This window comes from Castor canadensis, chromosome 13 (genome assembly GCF_047511655.1).
Source record: "Castor canadensis chromosome 13, mCasCan1.hap1v2, whole genome shotgun sequence".
Classification (NCBI taxonomy): Eukaryota; Metazoa; Chordata; class Mammalia; order Rodentia; family Castoridae; genus Castor; species Castor canadensis.
The window spans coordinates 57,445,527-57,463,828 of NC_133398.1; the positions used below are offsets into that span (position 1 = coordinate 57,445,527).

Genomic DNA, 18,302 nt, shown 5'->3' on the forward strand with positions numbered 1-18,302 from the left:
GTGGCAAAGCTGAGTCTTGGAAGTCTTATCCAGAGCTACCTTTGAAGTACTGTGTTCTGGTGCATTTGGAGGGAGGCATATCTTCCACATCCATAGACAAGATGAAAGGCAGACATATAGTTGTGTTACACCATAAAATAAACATAGCCATATCTGTCCTAATGAATTTGAAAATGAAGATTTTTGTGGAGTATATATATAATAAATGATATATTTAATTTTTGACTTTCTCCAAGTCACTTCATTCACCATCAGGGATTTGTATTTCATACTGAAGGATAAACTTAATTCTAAATTAATATTAAAATGCTAATCTTGAACTGATGTGGTGGTATGACCTGTAATACCAGTTACTTAGGAGATAGAAGCAGGAGGAATGAGTAGTTCAAAGACAGCCTGGGTGATGTTAGAGAGACCCTATCTCAAAAACAAAACAAAAAATGGCTTTGGACACAGCTCAAGTCCAGCACTTGTTTAGAAAGCTTGAGGCCCTGGATTCAATTCCCAGTACCACAAAAGAAGAAGAAAAAGAAGAAGAAGAAGAAGAAGAAGAAGAAGAAGAAGAAGAAGAAGAAGAAGAAGAAGAAGCATCAAAAAGGAAAATTGACTATAGGTTGAGATCCAATCTCTCTTCAAAGAATCATCATCTTTAATGATGGGTATTTCTATTTCTTAGTCACAGTTTTCAGCATAAACCATGGGCACTTTGAAACAGTTGAGAAGCTAAGACATAGTTATGTTTTACATATAATTTTAAATAAGAGTAGAAAACAGTAATAGTGTAATATTCATGAAAAACTCAAAACAGACATGGGGAAGATGATTTTAATGAAACCATGTTTTGTTCCGAGCATAAGAAGTAATGGACTATTACCCAAATCATTTTGTGGTGCATGCATGTAACCCTCTTATGAAAAGTTGGTAAATAAGATACAATAATTCCTACAAAAATTTTCCAAGTACATCTAGAAATTTAGAAGAAAATATGAGCAAACCAGTTTATCAGTTAATTAAAAGAACTATCTTCCATGACTTAACAAAGATAATTTAATCTAAGAAATCAGTAATATATAATAATAGTAGGTGATTAAGAAAAAATGGGTATCTTCTAATGCCAAAAAGGAATTTGATAATATTCATAAAACATTATCAGACTGGATGTTGCTGGCTCACCAATGCAATCCTAACTGCTTGGGAGGCTGAGATCAGGAAGATCATGGTTTGACTTCAGTCTGGGCAAATAGTTCACAGGACCCTATCTCCAAAATGGACTGGAGATGTGGCTCAAGTGGTTGAGTGTCTGCTGCAAGTGTAAAACCCTGAGTTCAAACCCCAGTCCTAGAAAAGAAAACTATCATCAGAGAAATTTTTTAAAACAGAAAACTAAGAATATAATATCACTTCCAAATGAGAAAAAAATCAACAAATTGTCACAAAATGTGAATCTTTAGGAGTAATCTCATTAATATTTGGAATAAATTATTCCTGTTAATATACTGCCTAGTTCACATATTTTTAATGTTTGCTTTTTTAATGTTGTGTTTTTTCAAAATGTTCCATTTGTGAAAGTTCTTTATGAAGAAATAATGCTTAGGTATCTGAAGATAATCCAAGTTAATCTTAATTAAGTAAATGAAATTTATAACCTTAATGCACTGACACCTTCCCTTTATCAACTTGCCACAGTTAAAGACAAATCCCGTGAATATGAATTTGGGATGGACGTGCTGTAGCCTACACTGGGGAGTATAACTAGGCAAAAACCTTCAGGAAAGTAACTTAACAGTTTTTACCAACAGCCAAGAGAATTTATGCCCTTTGACCCAGTAATTCTCCTTCTGGGAACTGCCGTCTAAGGGAATCATGAGACTTGCTGACACAGATTTGTGTATGAGGATGTTACTAGCAGTGCTGTTTATAATATTTTTAAAAATGGGAAATAACCTAAAATGCCAAGCAATAAGAAGATAGTCAAATAAATGGTTATATAAAGTAAGCAATGTACAATTATAAAAGCCATGCTTTTGAAAAACCACCTAATTTTAGGGGAAAATGCTGTATTGGTAGACAAAAATAAGAATATGAATTTATGTAAATGAAAATTGTTTGAACTATTTTGACATTCAAAATAAGGATTTTGTAGCTTTGTTTACACATAATCGAAACATAGTAACCTGACAAGTTTTGACACAGGCACACATCTATGAAATGGTCATTGCAATCAAGATGGCGAACACACGTTTATATCTATAGGTATGCAGGAAAAAGCTTTTAAAACTAGAAGGTTGAAAAAATATAAGAACAAATATAGAACTCAGAGTATGCTAAAGTTGGGAAATTTCTGACTTTCAGGTTACTTAAATCTTACCATCAGGGATCTGCATTTCATATTGAAGGGTAAAACTTGGTTCTAAGCTAGTATTAGAATGTTAACTGTGTTTTAGGTTGATATTCAACCTGTGCAGAGAACCATTATTGTGGTAGTGCTTAATGTTCATGTTTCCTAATCAGTTTCCAGCAGTAACCATGGACATGTCAGAAATTGAAGGTAGAGATGTCTCATAACACCACTACCCGAAAATCATCAGTCGGCTAATTGTGGTAACTGACATTATGACTGCCAAAAAGCTGGTGTAAAATCTCACCTTCTCACTTTTGCATCTATAGACAGTTACACCACATTTTACAGTCTGCTGAAGGAAGTGAACAATTGGAATCACATCCACTTGTTTTTTCTTCAAACGAACAGTGTCAAAAAAAAAAAAAAAAAAGAGAACAGCCACAGAAGAAAGTGGAATCTGAAGGTCACCAAGGGCTTCAGGGGACTTTTTCCTGATTTTCTACCCAAAGTGAAAATTCTTATATCCAGTGTGCTTGGAGCCCAGTGTTTAGAAACTTCCTACCTTTGTAGATAGACATTTCTTCATCTGTAAAATGGTAATAGTACTACCATGTTTCATAGGGTAATTGTGAATTCGTGACTCTAATGGTTTCAGCACAGTAGCTGGACCTGTGTTGATTATTATTCATTTTTCAGTTTCACATTCCTTCTTAGTATTTTTCTCATGGAGTGAAAAAAACTGTTTATTGAGAAAAAAAAAGAAACAAAAATCTGAGCTCCTGGAACAATGCAGAATAAGTCTAATCCACCATCTACATTAACCATTCTTCAAATACTTGAAGACAGCTTTCATGAATTTAATAACTGCTTTCCCTGTGGCTTTTTTTTAATTTCAAGAATAGTACACAGTAGATCATAAAAATGAGTGTTATCAGTCTTCCTTTGGATTTTCTATGTAAATGTTGTTTAACATTCAAATGGTGCTGATTATAATTTGAGATATTAACAGTTAGATATGCCATTGTGTCCCTCTGTTATTGTTTGTAAAGGAGGTTAAACACTGTATTAACTTCTCAGTAGTGATTTACTGTTGATTTTGTTAGAGAAAAATAAAAAAGAAGTAAAATAATATAATTTGATACTGCCTTTGAGATTTTTTTTGGTTAGTGGAGCTCTTTATTTCCTACTCAATTTTATTTTTTAAAAAGGCATACATGTAGTATAAATACAACATCACACAAATGCAGAGTTGTTCTTTTCTTCCTGGCTTAAACTGTTGTGTGATACTGCTTTGTAGCCATTAAGCAGCTGCCTGGCTTCAAAATGTGAATATTTTTGGTAATAGATGAAGAAAATTTACTATTTGAATGTTTCCAAATTGCTTTAAGATCTTTGCTCTTTAATTAACTATTGAGATTTACAGTGGTCTATGAAACATGTGAAAACCATGTTTCTGAAAGGTCCCCATAGGTGGGAGGTTACAGGAGTTTTCAAGTTAACAACAGTACCCTGACTTTTTTCTGAGTCTCAACTTCCATACTAATTTGCAGAATCCACAAGTATTGTGTCCTGTAAACTTGAGCAAGCACAATTAGCTGTGCAAGTATTATGTCATCCAGTATTTCTTTCTTTACTCTGCCTCATCTCGGGTAATGCTTGTTTATTACAAAGATGCATGAAGGTGCCACTGTGGACCCCAGACTACCCCCTTACCTAATTCTCACCCCCTCCCATCCCTTTTGGCTCATTGTCAATAGGTATTACCACTAGTCCTTGGGAACCCTCCCTTGACATGGCTCAATGCAGGAATGGACCCAGTGGGGCCTCTGGAGTTGCATTTTATCTAGTGTATATATTCTAACATACTTTCAATGCTTTCTGTAGTTTTAATAAGACAGCTCTTTTGGTTTTCCTTGTAGATTTCAATTTCTTAGACCTTAGGGATGTTGGGGGTGGGGAGTGAGAGACAACATATTACATTCTGAATTGTCTTGCTTTTTCTATGAGCTAGTCATTGTATTCATTTGTGTTTGATTGCCTGACTTTCTTCCTGGGTAGAGTTAGCCTTGCAGTGGCCCACCCCTCACTCATGATTTGCCTTATGACATGCCTACCCTCTACTCCATCTTACAGGCATGACGTAGAAGCAGATGGACCCCTGACTCTCACTGCTGTAATAAGAAAATGAACTTCAGATGAAATCTACCTATTGAAATTTGTTACATATTACATGTTACACAATTCATATAAATATAATGAAATGTTCAACAATTATTCTCTCATTCATCAATTTATTTTACAAGTATTTTTCTGCTCCTACTTTGAGAACATTATAGTACTCTGTTTATTATTTTGTAGTATGTACCTAAAATTACACATTATTACATAACAAAAACTGAGATATAATCTGACCTTAATCATTACTTTTTCCTATTTAACCCAAGGGCCTAAATAAACCCCTCAGCAAATAAGTTCTAGGGTATGATAAGGGCCAGTTATCCATCAATCTCAAATCATCCATATCTACCTTGTTACAAATTACTAAGTTGTTCAGTCATGTCCTTGTTTTAAAATGTTGAATTTAAAAATTTTGTTCTGTGTTCCTTTAGTAGTTAATCTGTATAAATGCAATGAGTCAGTCGGTGAGGGGCTCTAGAGATTCAGAAAACCCAGTCATTCCCTAAATAAAAGAACTGATAATCCATCAAGGAATTCAAGACTTGAAAATAGATCTCTTGGAAAATGAACCTGTAAAGTGTAAAATAAGCACAAACTAGGTGTGATGTGAGCCTTAAGGAAAGAAATGATTTCTATCTGTGTAAGGGCTGGAAATAGAAGGAAGAAAGGGTAGAGGAGCAGTTTATGGAGTGTGTGGTAGATGAGCTGGATTTTGAAGATGAGAGAAGAGTGTAAAGAAAGAGGGTTTTCTGGCTAGAGGAAGCTGGAGAGAAACCCAAGGAGAGGTATTGACAGAGTACAAAAACGTGAACTTAGCACTACTGATAAATAAGGTTTTTCTATTTACTATATTTATTAAGTTTACCACATACACAATTAAGTATAATAAGGTACTCTTTAAAACCAACAAAAGCAACAAAAAAAACTTTGGTATACAATGATAACCTACAATGGTCTAGAAAATTAAAAACATCTGTTTCCAACTGGGCAAAGGGAATCAGTTATCCTTTTTTGTATTCATGACTTTTAAGCACCTAATACAGTGCTGGTTCCATAAAAGTTACTCAATAACATTGCAATGAATTCAACCTAGTGACAATTAACTTCTCAAGAAGTTTTTGAAAATAGAAGTGCATCAGATGAGAGTATTTTATTATTTTCTTAACATGTATATTTTTTCAGATTAGTGAATTTAATATGAGACCTAAGTTTTATCACTAATTGAGACCTTGTAATTCCCTTTTTTCTTTTTTTCCATTTCTAAAGAAGGCAATGGATAGATATAACAGTGTTCAGATACGCATGGCTCCTCACTTCACACCAGTAAGGGCTATATGCCAATGACATTATTTTCTTTGTCTTTTATGGAAAGAGATAGGTGATTTTACTATTTTAATTTATGAATGAGAAATCTTATGTACAACGAGGTCCAATAACCTGTCCAAGATCTCATAATTGGTAAACTGGGGCTTGTATTTAAATTCTAGCTCTTTGACTTGAGTGTTCCTTGTTGCTAAGCAACACTTGCCTCACCTACCAGTACTGAATCTAATCCCTTGGTTAGTCCTACAGCTCTATGTAAAACTCAACCAGATCACCAGTTCTTGGAGTTTGGAGGATTTTTTTTCACCCTAGAAGTATTTCAATTCTAAGAATTTTCAGACTCTTCTTATTATCTCCCTGGGGCAGCAGAAGGCAAGCCATATCTCTTATTCTAAGCTATTTTCTCCCTCCTCAGCCTCATTATACTCCCTTGACATAGATGAGAACTGAGGGGGACATTATTGCTATTTGTGGGAGTCCTCATCTCTAGTTCTGAATTTATCAGACCAGCTACCAAACAGGCCTGAACTTTCTCAGGATCCTGAAACGTGAACCATAGCCAACTATGGACTGTATGCCCAGATGTCACATAAGTATCACGTGGCATTGCTAGAGGCCTGGATTCTCTGTCGTTTGCTGAATAAAGTATCTAGTTCTTGAAATAAAGGGAGTCCAAGGAATAGTAGGATGAGTAATGAATGCACTGAAATTGTGCAAGGTACATTGAAGGTGCACAGAAGTAGGTTGATGCAAAGAAGTCTGTGCTGTGTGTACAGTTCTGCTTTTGTGTTACTTGTGACCCTGGAACAAGGGTGGGAGTTTGGGTAATAACAGCTCACTTTTCTTTAATCAGGGAAGGATTTGTGAAAGAACAGTGGTTTCAAAAAATCTTTGAAGTATTTCCAACAAGGCGCTAATTGTGGTTGTGGTTTTCCTTTTTCTTTCTTTCCTTGTTTTTTTTTTTTAATGGATAGACTTTAGCTACCAGGTGCTACAGAGTCAAACACATTCAGAGAGTACCCTGGATCTTCATTCTTTATGCGTGGGCCATGACAAATCACACCAATTGCTTTGTACATTTAGAAAGTTAAGAAAATTTTTCCTAGGAGATTATTTAGCATCTACACTTCTTATTTTTATTCAGATGGAGGTAGTTTGCATTCACAAAGGTTTTACTTGTCCTTTCTATAAGCATTCTTGGTTTTTGTTCTAACCTTTGGTTTAAAAGTGAACAAATTCTAGTGTTTAATCAGTTATTTTACTTCCTGCTTGTGTTGATCTTTTTTCCCCTTGATGTTTATTTTCAGGATACCTTGAGGATAGTTTTGTAAAATCTGGAGTCTTCAATGTATCAGAACTTGTGAGGGTATCCAGAAGTAAGTAAATTGTTTTCTTATTATTTAAGTACACAGTATGATGCAAAATATTTTACATTTTGAACCTTAAATATGGTGTGGAGAGTGACTACAAATTAGGAGACTTTGAACTTTAAAATTTCAAATACTTTGATGAATTCCTAGGTGAATGAATATATTATGTCTGATTTTCTAAAATATTTGCATTCAAATCATTAAAAATTTCTTTTGTACCACGCTAATTTTTGTTATTCTTATTGTCATGATATTGGTATTCATTTAATTCAGTTCTCTCTGTGACCATAGATGGGCATTTATATCAAAGGAAGTGTGATTAATTAAATGTACTCTGTGTTGTTATGATAACCCACATAAGTTTCCTGTAGATAAGTGCTTTTTCATTTTACTAATATTTTGGTGTGGGGATTGAGATGTACAGGATATACACACTAATGTGCAGAGTGTAAAGGGATGCAGAGATTAACTTTGCAGATTGTAGTTGGATATAGATAGAAGGCATTGTTACCCTAAACAATGTACAATTGTTTCAACTGGCCACCTCACCTGAGACACCCTTCTTGGCAGGCAGATTCAGATTTTTCTACGGTATGCTTACCTGGCTAGCTATCTAAGCAAGGCGGAAGTTTCCTTGATTAACCTTACCTTTTATTAGCATGTGCAAATACATTCAAAATGCAGATTTTAATACACCCCTTCTCTGAGTTAGCTTGTTCATGTAACTTTTTTGTTTGTTGGCAGTACTGGAGTTTGAACTCAGGGCCTCATGTTTGCTAGGCAGGTGCCCCACCACTGGATTATTTTTCAGATAGGGTCTTGTGGTTTTTGCTAAGGGCCAGCCTAGGGCCACAATCCTCCTACCTACGCCTCCTGGGGAGCTGGGATTATAGCACCCAGAGGGCCTTGTAATTTTGAACTGCTGTTTTGATAGAAAGTGTGTCAGTTTGGAAAGATGTTTTTCAGATGATAAGTTGGCATTCTGATGGGTGTTTAAGTTGTGTTTCTTACTTGGGCCAAATCCAGAGGTCATTAGTAAGAATTATGATGATCTCAAAAGAACAAAGACAGTGAGTTACTGAGCCTAAGAGTCATGGTCAAGCAAGTAAATGACCGTGTTTTTTGAACCATAGTTTCTCTAGTAACTCAGATTTCTTAAGTGACCAGAACAAGCAGCATATTCATCACAGAATGACACACATGGGCATTTAAGACCATAGGTAGCGTTAATTTGCCATAATTCTGGAGTAGGCAAGTGTATGTATATGACCAAAAGATGACTGTCATGGATACATTTACTTGGGGGCAGAATAAGAGGTACAAATTGCACATGTGTATCCCAGTAGCTCCAAGGTATGCAATGCCTGGGCTATTCTGTTGTGCAAAGCCACAAGCCTTACATGTTTTTCCAAATCTATATGTGGTCTGTGAAGGCCTCCAGCATCTGAAAGGTTTTATTTTAAATTTGTAAAGGAATGTGCCTGGCTTGCTTATTTGCTACCTCATTTCAGTATCATGGAAGGCAGGGGTATTTGAAGTGTGTGTGTGTGTGTGTGTGTGTGTGTGTGTGTGCGCGCGCGCGCGCGTGCACGTTCCTACTGGGCTTTAGTAGAAAGGCTGTGCTGCTATAGTTATGAGGCATATGAAGTTATTTGCTTAAATTTGTACTTCTCTCAATACCATGATGTATTTTCATCCTTCTTACGAGAAGAGCAGTGGAGTCATCTGTCAGAAAATATTTATTAAATACCTCATTATAGGTAGCGTTATGCTAAATGCTGTCAAAGAGAACCGCTTTGGAACTTTCAAAAGCCCAGAGTGACATATTTTGAAAAATCCAAATTTCAAACATAAAAATAGGCTAAAAATACTGACTATAACAGTTCAGAAACATGGTAAATTTAACCACTTTGTTCATTTGTTCTTAATTCATACTGTATTTATTAGAGGTTGTTAGGTTATTTGCTATAACAAATATTACTGATGTATAATTAGTATATTAATTATCCATAATTCATTCCTCAGTTAATTTATTTGGCAAACATTTATTTTCTTCTCCATATGGAGATAGGTGTCTCTGAAATGCCCAAGAAGTTATTCTCTTAAGTGTTTTAATATATTCACATTATAATCTTGTTTACACAATTGAACTTCATTGTTTATGAAATAAGGGTTTGCTAAATCAACATAAACTTCAACACCGCTCTTGGGCTGTATATCATAAATTCTGGCTGCTTGAGGTTTCACAGTGTTTTAATGGATCAATCCTCAAGGGTTTTACTATCATATGACCCCCTAATGTGTATGTTGACATTAGCTAATGAAGCTATTCAGTTTTAGCATAGGGATCTCTCTGTTGAATGATATTATCTCCATCTTAAAAGTTGATTTAGGATCAGCCTTTGGAGTGAGGAGAACAATAAGAGAGATTAAGGGTTGGCCTCTAACCCTTGAATCTGAGGATCTTTGGTACTTCTCTTCTGAGCGGATATTGGCACCCTCTTAAACATGATTTGCAGCTCTCTGGGAGAGGTGCAAATGCTGATCTCTGCATCTGCTGTGAGTTCTTCCAGAGGCTTTTAAACAGGAAGACTAACCAAGACTTGCTGTTCTCACTCACTCTCCTTGTTGCTAAGTAATTCCTGTGTTGTTTCAGCATTTCGGCCATGTTTATTATTAATCTATTTTTTCTTCATGTAATCTTCTGTTTACCGTCAGAACACATACTAAATTTTTTACAGTGTCCATGTGTAAAAATTATTTTTGTTGCTGTCTTGGTACTGTAGAATAACCATTCTAGGACAAAATTTAGGGAAAAAATTTCTGAAGATTTTAAATTATTTTACTGTATATTATGCTTAGTATGTTTATAGCCAAGCTAACTGTGTTGACTATTGAGCCATCTATGCCCTATGGAAACCACAAGTCTTTGTCTAAAGATTACATAATGTTTATATATTTACAAATAGTTTCAAGTAGATGTAGCCTGTCAGCTTGGAGTTAGTAGCTGAAGTCTCAGAACCGTGTCCACTTCTGTTGTAGGAAGCCAGACATCTCACATTCTCTGAGCCCCTCAAAAGCCTGTTCCTAACATACCCTGCTTCCAATGTCACCTAGAAATGTTTCCAATAATAAATTTTAAAGCACGTGGTTACTGTGGGATTTCTTACCTCACTTTTTTTTAACCTCTGGTGTACCTCAGGCCACAAGAAACATAGTCATATATTAATTGTCAAAATAATTCACCAGACACAGTTGTACATCATAGATAATATTTTCTGGGTAAAAGGAAGTTAAAGTATGTTATATAAAATGAACAATATAACAGAGGGCAGATGCTATAGAGTTTAGGGCTGAGACTCATCATGTATATAGTGATTTACTTCATTTTAGTAGAGAGAGAGAAATTCTGCATATATCCATGATTACTTCTCTGCAATAGAGTAGATGCCTCCTAATCATACTTTCTGAAAAATAATTTAAGTTAATCTAGGCCTGCCTGATATTAAAAAATAAATCAGTTGATAGTGGATACATTTAGGATATTTATTTAAAATTCTGGGTAAGAAAAATTTCTTGAAATTTTGTGGTCCCTTTGGACTTTTACATTCAATTAGAGGCAATTAAAAGGAGGGGCAATTCAGGTTTTTGTTCTTAAGAGTGAATTTCAAGGGCTTTAAAATTTTTTTTGCCAAGCCAGAGAACAGCTTTTCTGAAGGCCAGAAGGTGAAGACATACAACTGGCCGTAAGCGTTGTCCTTTGACACAAGCTTGCCTCTTCTGCACTTTGTGTCTTGTCTGTCGTTGCCATGCCCTGCTGGGAAAAATGTTCATTTAATACTTTGCTCTTCTCCAAAGTCTAGTGCCAGATAGGGCTTTTCCACAAACATCTTGGACCATTCAAGCCTGGTATGGATTCTTTTTTCTATGTAGCATTTATTTATTACATTGTTTGTTGGGGCAGTTGCATTGTAATCTTTATTGTCCTGTTATTTATATGTTTTGCACAAGTGCTTTATTCACCTGACTTGTTGTACAATGTGTTTATTGAGGGCAGGGGATCAGAGACTATCTAATATCCATTTTAATATTTGCCAGTAATGGACATAGTCAGTGGTTTTGGAATGGCAAAGTTTTAGCAAACAGGTTAATTTCTATCTATGTTTTTAGCACTTTTTTGAATGATTCTATCTTTATGAAACACCACTCCATCATGGAAGAAAGCAAAGAAGGAAGGGAACTCACATTTCTTTAGCATTTATTATGCATTGGATATGATGTTCAACTATTACTCCTCTTTACCTCATTTCATCCTCTAAATAATCACATCTGGAAGATTATCGTTATTTCCATTGTATAGATTAGAAAGCTAAGGCACATAGCTTGTAAGTGGAAGAGGGGTGCAAATTAAAAGGCTGTTTATCTTCCAAAACTGTTCATTCTAACACAGCATGCTGCCTCCCAAGTTTATTCAAAATAAATTTAAAAATTGAACAGATGTGCTCTATTGAACCAAAAGCAATACTTCTATAATAAAATATTATTATTCATAAAGTACTGGCAAATTAAAAAAGATTTCCTGGCTTTTAAATAACTACCTTAAAATATAAAACTCCATGAGCATATTTTAAATGTTTTATATAAAGTTATGGTATAAGCTTTTTAAAAAAAAACCAAAACAAACAAGACATAAGTCTTGAGTAAAGTCACACTTAGTATTCATATATGAAACTTGAATATGGATTTTAAAAAACACTTGGCTTTTTTTCAGATTTATGAATTTCACTTATATACCCGTCCTAATATAAGAATCATATCAAATAATTATAAATATCATGTTTTTTGTTGTTAATGTTCTTGTTTGATTTTGGGACTTGCTATGTAGCCCAGCCCGGCCTCTAACTTGCAATATAGACCAGACTGGCCTTGAACTCTAGATCCTCCTTCTTCAGCCAGTAGTACAGTGCTGGGAATATAGGTGTGTGACATCATGTCCAGATAAATACCATGATTTATAATCATAGTCTTAATTTTAGCATTATTATACAGTAATTATCTTGGGTATTTATTTGTAAAACTATCCTATATTTATTTAACCATGATTTTTCTAATGCAAAGCTATTTGTTAGGTGTTAAGCAATAAGAACCCTATTCTGGTGTACCTGAGACATCTAAAGACAAATAAAGTAACATTTAATACAAAGGACTGAGTGAGGATGTTGGAAAGTGGAATCAGGAAAAGTATGAGCCAGTGATCATAGCCTGAGTGCCTAAATCCTCAAACTTGATATGAGGAGGAAGTGTTTTAAGTCCTAACCCAGAGTACAGTGGATAAAACCTTAAGATATCTGAACAAAGGTAAGTGCGGGTATCAGTCCCAATGTTTCTTTTCATTTTGTTCTTCAGCACCCATAACCCAGGGAACTGGAGTCAACTTCCCGATTGGAGAAATCCCGAGCCAACCATACTATCATGACATGAACTCCGGGGTTAATCTTCAGAGGTCGCTGTCTTCTCCACCAAGCAGGTAACAGAAAGAATCGCTGCTCCTGTTCTCTCATTTTATATGCAGATAGGTGGGTAGGTAGATAGGCAGATAGAAAAGAAGGTACATACGCAGATATGTAGGTAGGTAGATACTCAGATGGACAGGTAGGTAAATGACGTAGATGGACAGGTAGATCAATAGTGCAGATAGATCAGGTAGGTCAGTAAAGAGAGAAATAAGTAAGTGTTGCTGATAATACACAGACCTAATATTTTCTGATATAATTTATTTTGATACCTTCAAATTGAATACAATTGTTGTTCAAAGCGTTTTTAAAATCTTTTTTTGAGGGGGCAAAGCAATTATGAGAATACATTAATATAATTTTATCCTGTGTCATGAAATTTAATTCTTCAAATTAACTAATTCGTTTGGCAATTTAAAAATGACATTGCTATGGCAGTTCTCCTTGGCTTATAACTGAACCATCCTGGTAACTTTTACCCTAAAACCACACTCTCAGGATAGTGAAACACGACAAACAAAATGTGCTGTTTACCTAACCTTAAAATTAAAGGTCTTTTTTAGGTCGTAGTTTTTGATCAGTTAATGTTTTTTAATGAAGTTAGTTAACTCTCTGGTTAACTCTGAAACTATTACCAGGTCTGAGATTTAGGTTAACCTAAATTTCTTTGCTTAGGTTTCTTTGCTTTTTAGTTTTCTGTTGACATTCCCATCTCTCTTGTTGTAACTTATAGTCAAGATGAATAAATTTAATAAATGCGTTGCTTTTGTTTTTTTGAATTGAATCTTCCACATATGAAGATCCATCTCACTTCCATAGCCATAAATATATCCATGATCAAATATATGAGAGTACATATATTTCATTATGTCAAGTTTTAAAAATAAAAGAATTCTAGGAAGTATTTTTTTCTAGATTATTCTCAGTAATGGAAAGTTAATTACGTTTGAATTACTTATGGGAAATATGCATATTTATATGTTTATTAACTAAGGTCAATTTTATATTATTTATAGTCAACCTATTTTCATATAATTAGATTGTGCATCAAAATAATTAGATTTATTATCACTAGAATTATCTCTGCCATGATGAAGACTTAAAAGTACTTCAGTTTTTTTCTAAATTTAAAATGTGAATAGTAATTTATTTTGTTACTGGATCAGAATGTTGTCAGCACAGATCTTTTTCAGTATCAAATACTACATCCTTCAGAAGGAAGGTTTAAAAACATTTGTCCATTACCTCCTTATGAAAATGATTTCTCCCCCATTTTCAGTTTTTTTATACTTCTGATGACTCACAGATGAAGAATTAGATTAAAAAGAGAGTTTAAAAGTGTAAGTTCTAACTTTGGATACCTTTGGGAGAAACTAAAGAACCATTAATATTCATTCTGACTATGATTTAGCATAAATAGAAATTGCTATCCTTAATCCTTTATACCCTGGGAGCTGTGGGTCAAATACCAATCACAAGTGCATCTGTAAAGGGACTCAGGCTTTAAGGACTTGGGAGTGTAGTGCTTTGGGTGGCAAAGGTCCTTCCTCAGAGTCTGACTGCTTCCATTAACTGAGCCTGAGTAACCATTGAATTTCACCAAATTTTTCTCCTTATTTGTTAAAAATGGGGGATTGGTTTATGTACGTGATTTCTATGGTAATTTACAATTTTGGTATCCTATGACATTGTATTTGTTAACATTGCATGTAGTTAATTCAGGAAGTGTGTTTTTATTTTTTTACCACCATATGTGTAAATAAGATTTTCTAACTAAAGAAAAAAATTCATTTTCATAATCATAATTGTTTAATAAGATATAGGTGGGAGTATATCAAAGCAATATATCAGGCAGTATGGCCAATATTATAAAAAGGTATTTTAGTCTTTGTTCTAGATGTTCACTTTTTTAAACAATTAAGATGAGTCATATTTTCTGCATTAACCTGTCTCATTATAAAAGTATGCCATTTGATTTGAATTTGGCAATAACCATTTTTCATGGTTGATCTTAAGAATAAAGGATCAATAACCTAATTTTCAAGGAAAAAGTGAAAAATACATGAAATAGTTTATAATCAGTAAAGTACTATAAAATTTGTATTATTAATAATAGGGTTAATAGTAATAATTAATATTTAATGAGTGTCTCCTAAATGTCAGCCACTTAACAAAGAACTATACAGTTAGTAACTCATTTAATCTTCTCAACCAACACCTTTGAACTACGTTTTATTATTTCCAGTTTACAGATGACTAAACTGAGTTTAGAAAGGCTACAGAGCTTACAATTAAGAACTAATAAATTACTTTGTCAAGACTCGTGACTTCTGAAGCTCTCACTCTGCTCTATTCAGTTACCTTATCTCTGAATTAATGTGCAAAAATTACAATATCAAGGACAAGTGCTATGCAAATGAACAGTATTAATATTAGTAATAATGATAATACAAATCAAGTTCAATCTTAATAAAAATAATTTCAATAAGAGCCGACAAACCACATTAAGTGTTCACTTTTTATGATTGAAATTTCTTTGAAAAAAAAACATTTGAAAAAGTAAATATAATGCATACCGTATTTGTTAGGTAGGAATAGTTGTAAGATGATATAATAAATGTCATAAATGTAGAAATGTTTGCTATGGTGTGTTGATGTCTTGGATACTCACCATTTCAAAATTACTTGATTATTGTGTTTATGAAAATTTTCACAGTAAGCATTTTCTCAAGTTATTGAGTTTTAAATGCTACATCTGTTCTCATCAATCCCAATTAATATAACTGTTGTCATATTTTAACAGCAAAAGACCCAAAACTATATCCATAGATGAAAATATGGAGCCCAGTCCTACAGGAGACTTTTACCCCTCTCCAAATTCACCAGCTGCTGGAAGTCGAACATGGCATGAAAGAGATCAAGGTGGGTAGTGAGAGATACCTCTAAGGCCCTCAGTAGAATATTGGCTCAGATGTTCCACATAGTCAAAATTTCCTAAGGAAACCAATATGCATTACATTTTCTTTGAGGAATGATTTCAGTAAAATTATTTTTAAGATATATAATAGTCAAATATTACCACAGTTACAAAAATCCCATTGCTGCATGTTTTATTATATTTTTTTCAGATGGAACAATCTTGTAGAGCCCACAATTCTGTGCTACTAGGGGCTCGAACTCAGGGAGTACACCTTGAACCACTTCACCAGTACTTTTTTTTTCGTGTGTGTGTATGTGATGGGTTTTTTCAAGATAGGGGCTCGTGAACTATTTGCCTGGGCTGGCTTTGAACCGCAGTCCTTCTGATCTCTGCCTCCTGAGTCGCTAGGATTATAAGTGTGAGCTATAGGCTCAACTTGGAGTCCACAATTCTATATGTAACTGATAAAAGTCTGTCTACAACAGGTGATTGGATAGCAGAAGAAACCAGGTTCTTTTTTAGCCCCCAATTTCTGATTCAATTAGGCAGATTGCTCTTCTTAGCGGGGCATTTCAGGGAGAAGTCAAACTTCAAGCAGTTTTCTGGTGCCAAGTTCTGAAAGTTCTCATTTAAAGGAAACTATAATTCCTTTTGGAAGTAGATAGAGTATAAATAATAAATAAAACTGTTTTGTAAGAAACTTTGTATCTGAATTAGTCTACTTATGCTTGTTAGATAAAACTATGACCCAGTTGTAGGGCAGCTTTGAGGAGAAATTTTGAAGAAGTAGGTATTATATAGCACTCTGGAGTCTGACTTGTCTCCTTTTCCTTCCTAATGTGTATTGGATTTAATGTATTTCATCATTCATACCCCTGACTCTCCCTGCAATTACAAGGAGAATATTAAGCATGGAAATAGGAGAAATTAGCTAACTGCAATTTTATTGGTATGTGTGCAAATAAGATTTTATACCAGCATCATAAAATGTATTTGGAAATTGCCTTTTACATCAAATTCTGTATTTAAAAAATGTACAAGGAAGGAGCTCTTTAACATTGGGTTTCAGCCCAGGACATGTGTGTATGTCTATGTATATCTATGGTGTCTGGGGCATTCTGTGTTGAATAATCTTATCAGACAAATAACTCTTAAACTTAGTTAAGATGGAATTTAGTTCTTTATCAGGATTCCTTCTTATTGCTCAGAATTTTTATATTGAGTGACATAGGATTTAAAAATAGTGAAGATTTCTTCATGGGAGAATTGGACTTTGAGTCAGTTGGGTCGCCTCTAGCATGTTGAAATTTTAGCTAGTCCATTCTTTAAACAGCAGACAAAAATCATCATCACTCTCCTGCTTGGGATCTATCAGTAGCCTTCCACTATCCTCAAGAGAGAATCAGAATTCCTTCATTTGACCAACAGGTCTTTCAGCAGGTGCCACTCTGCTTTTCCTTCCAGCTTGTGCCTGAGCCCATGGCTTTGTTTAGATTTGAGAATGCAATGTCCAGGACCTTCGTATAAGCCATGCCCTCTAAAGTACTTTCCTAACTCTTCATCTGGAAAATTCTTAGACATCCTTCAGGGCCCAGCTTCCACTGAGGAGGTCCAGTCTAAGTTAGAGCTTCCTGTTTTTGTATCCTGGTACTCAGTATTGTTCCTTCATTATACTCATAATATGCAATCCCCTTATTACGGGATTAACTGTCTACATGAGTCTACATCATCAGGGCAGTGTCCTTATCTGTTTTGACTACAGCTGTTACCAGCACCCAACAGAACACTTTGGTGCATAGTAGGGGCACAATAAATACTTGTGTATAAACAAACCATTGATAGGTGACCAGTCTTACTAGTGAGGGCTAGAAATACTGGAGATGTAGTAGTGCAAATAAAATATAAACTCTTTATATTTTATTGCTTGTTTTACTGACATTGTCAGTTTATTCTAAACAAAGCTATTTTCCCTGTCAGAAAAGTATTCTGGGAATGGTTCTAATGGTAATAATGACATTGTGAGTGTATGGGAATTGATGTGTTGTTCAGAAGTATAGGCGTTCTTTATTATAGAGAGTGTCACTTTGTACGAATTGATTCCTGTTTTGAGTCTATTCCATAAAGGCAATCGCAAATCATATTACAAAACATTTTTGAAAAGTAGAAGGGAAACTGTCATTCTTTCTCTTTGTAAAATCATTGCATTGTCTTGGTGATTTTCTATTGTTGAGATGACTGAAAATTACTGGAGAAGTCTGTTAAAGCCATATTAAGAGTAAGGAAGAATGTTCCATTCTCATGTGTGCTTAAAAAAAAAATTTTTGTCACTTTAATTCTGAAGACCCTGAAGACTTTGTAATGTGCACAATAAGCCATTGTGGGAAGAAGACTTCAACTCTGATGAAAAAAGTGAGGACAGGACAGTGCTATTTTTATAAATTTGCTAAGCCTAATACAGTCCTTTTGTTCTTAGAAAATTACCTTTTTTAAAATTTGCAAAATAAAATGCCTCAAATTGTTCATGTACATCTTCAGATGTTCTTTAGACATACCTGTCTGCCACAAAGGGACTGTTCAAAGCACTTACTGAGTACCATTCTGGTATTAGTAATGACTTTAACATGTCTTATATTTCTTTCTCCTATAAAGCCCTGCAC

General features: G+C 34.5%; 1 protein-coding gene across 15 annotated transcripts in view; it reads left to right on the forward strand.

The window, feature by feature from the left end:
- The window catches only part of Nfib (nuclear factor I B), a 442,869-nt gene that overhangs the window by 348,138 nt on the left and 76,429 nt on the right, over positions 1-18,302 (forward strand). For 14 of the 15 annotated variants that reach the window (XM_074051836.1, XM_074051837.1, XM_074051840.1 and 11 more), the window contains 3 exons: positions 7,150-7,218; positions 12,619-12,739; positions 15,529-15,647. In XM_074051836.1, the coding sequence (XP_073907937.1) occupies positions 7,150-7,218; positions 12,619-12,739; positions 15,529-15,647 (309 nt within the window). Of the gene's footprint in view, positions 1-7,149; positions 7,219-12,618; positions 12,744-15,528; positions 15,648-18,302 lie in introns of those variants that run through there. The other variant, XM_074051849.1, reaches the window with a different exon arrangement.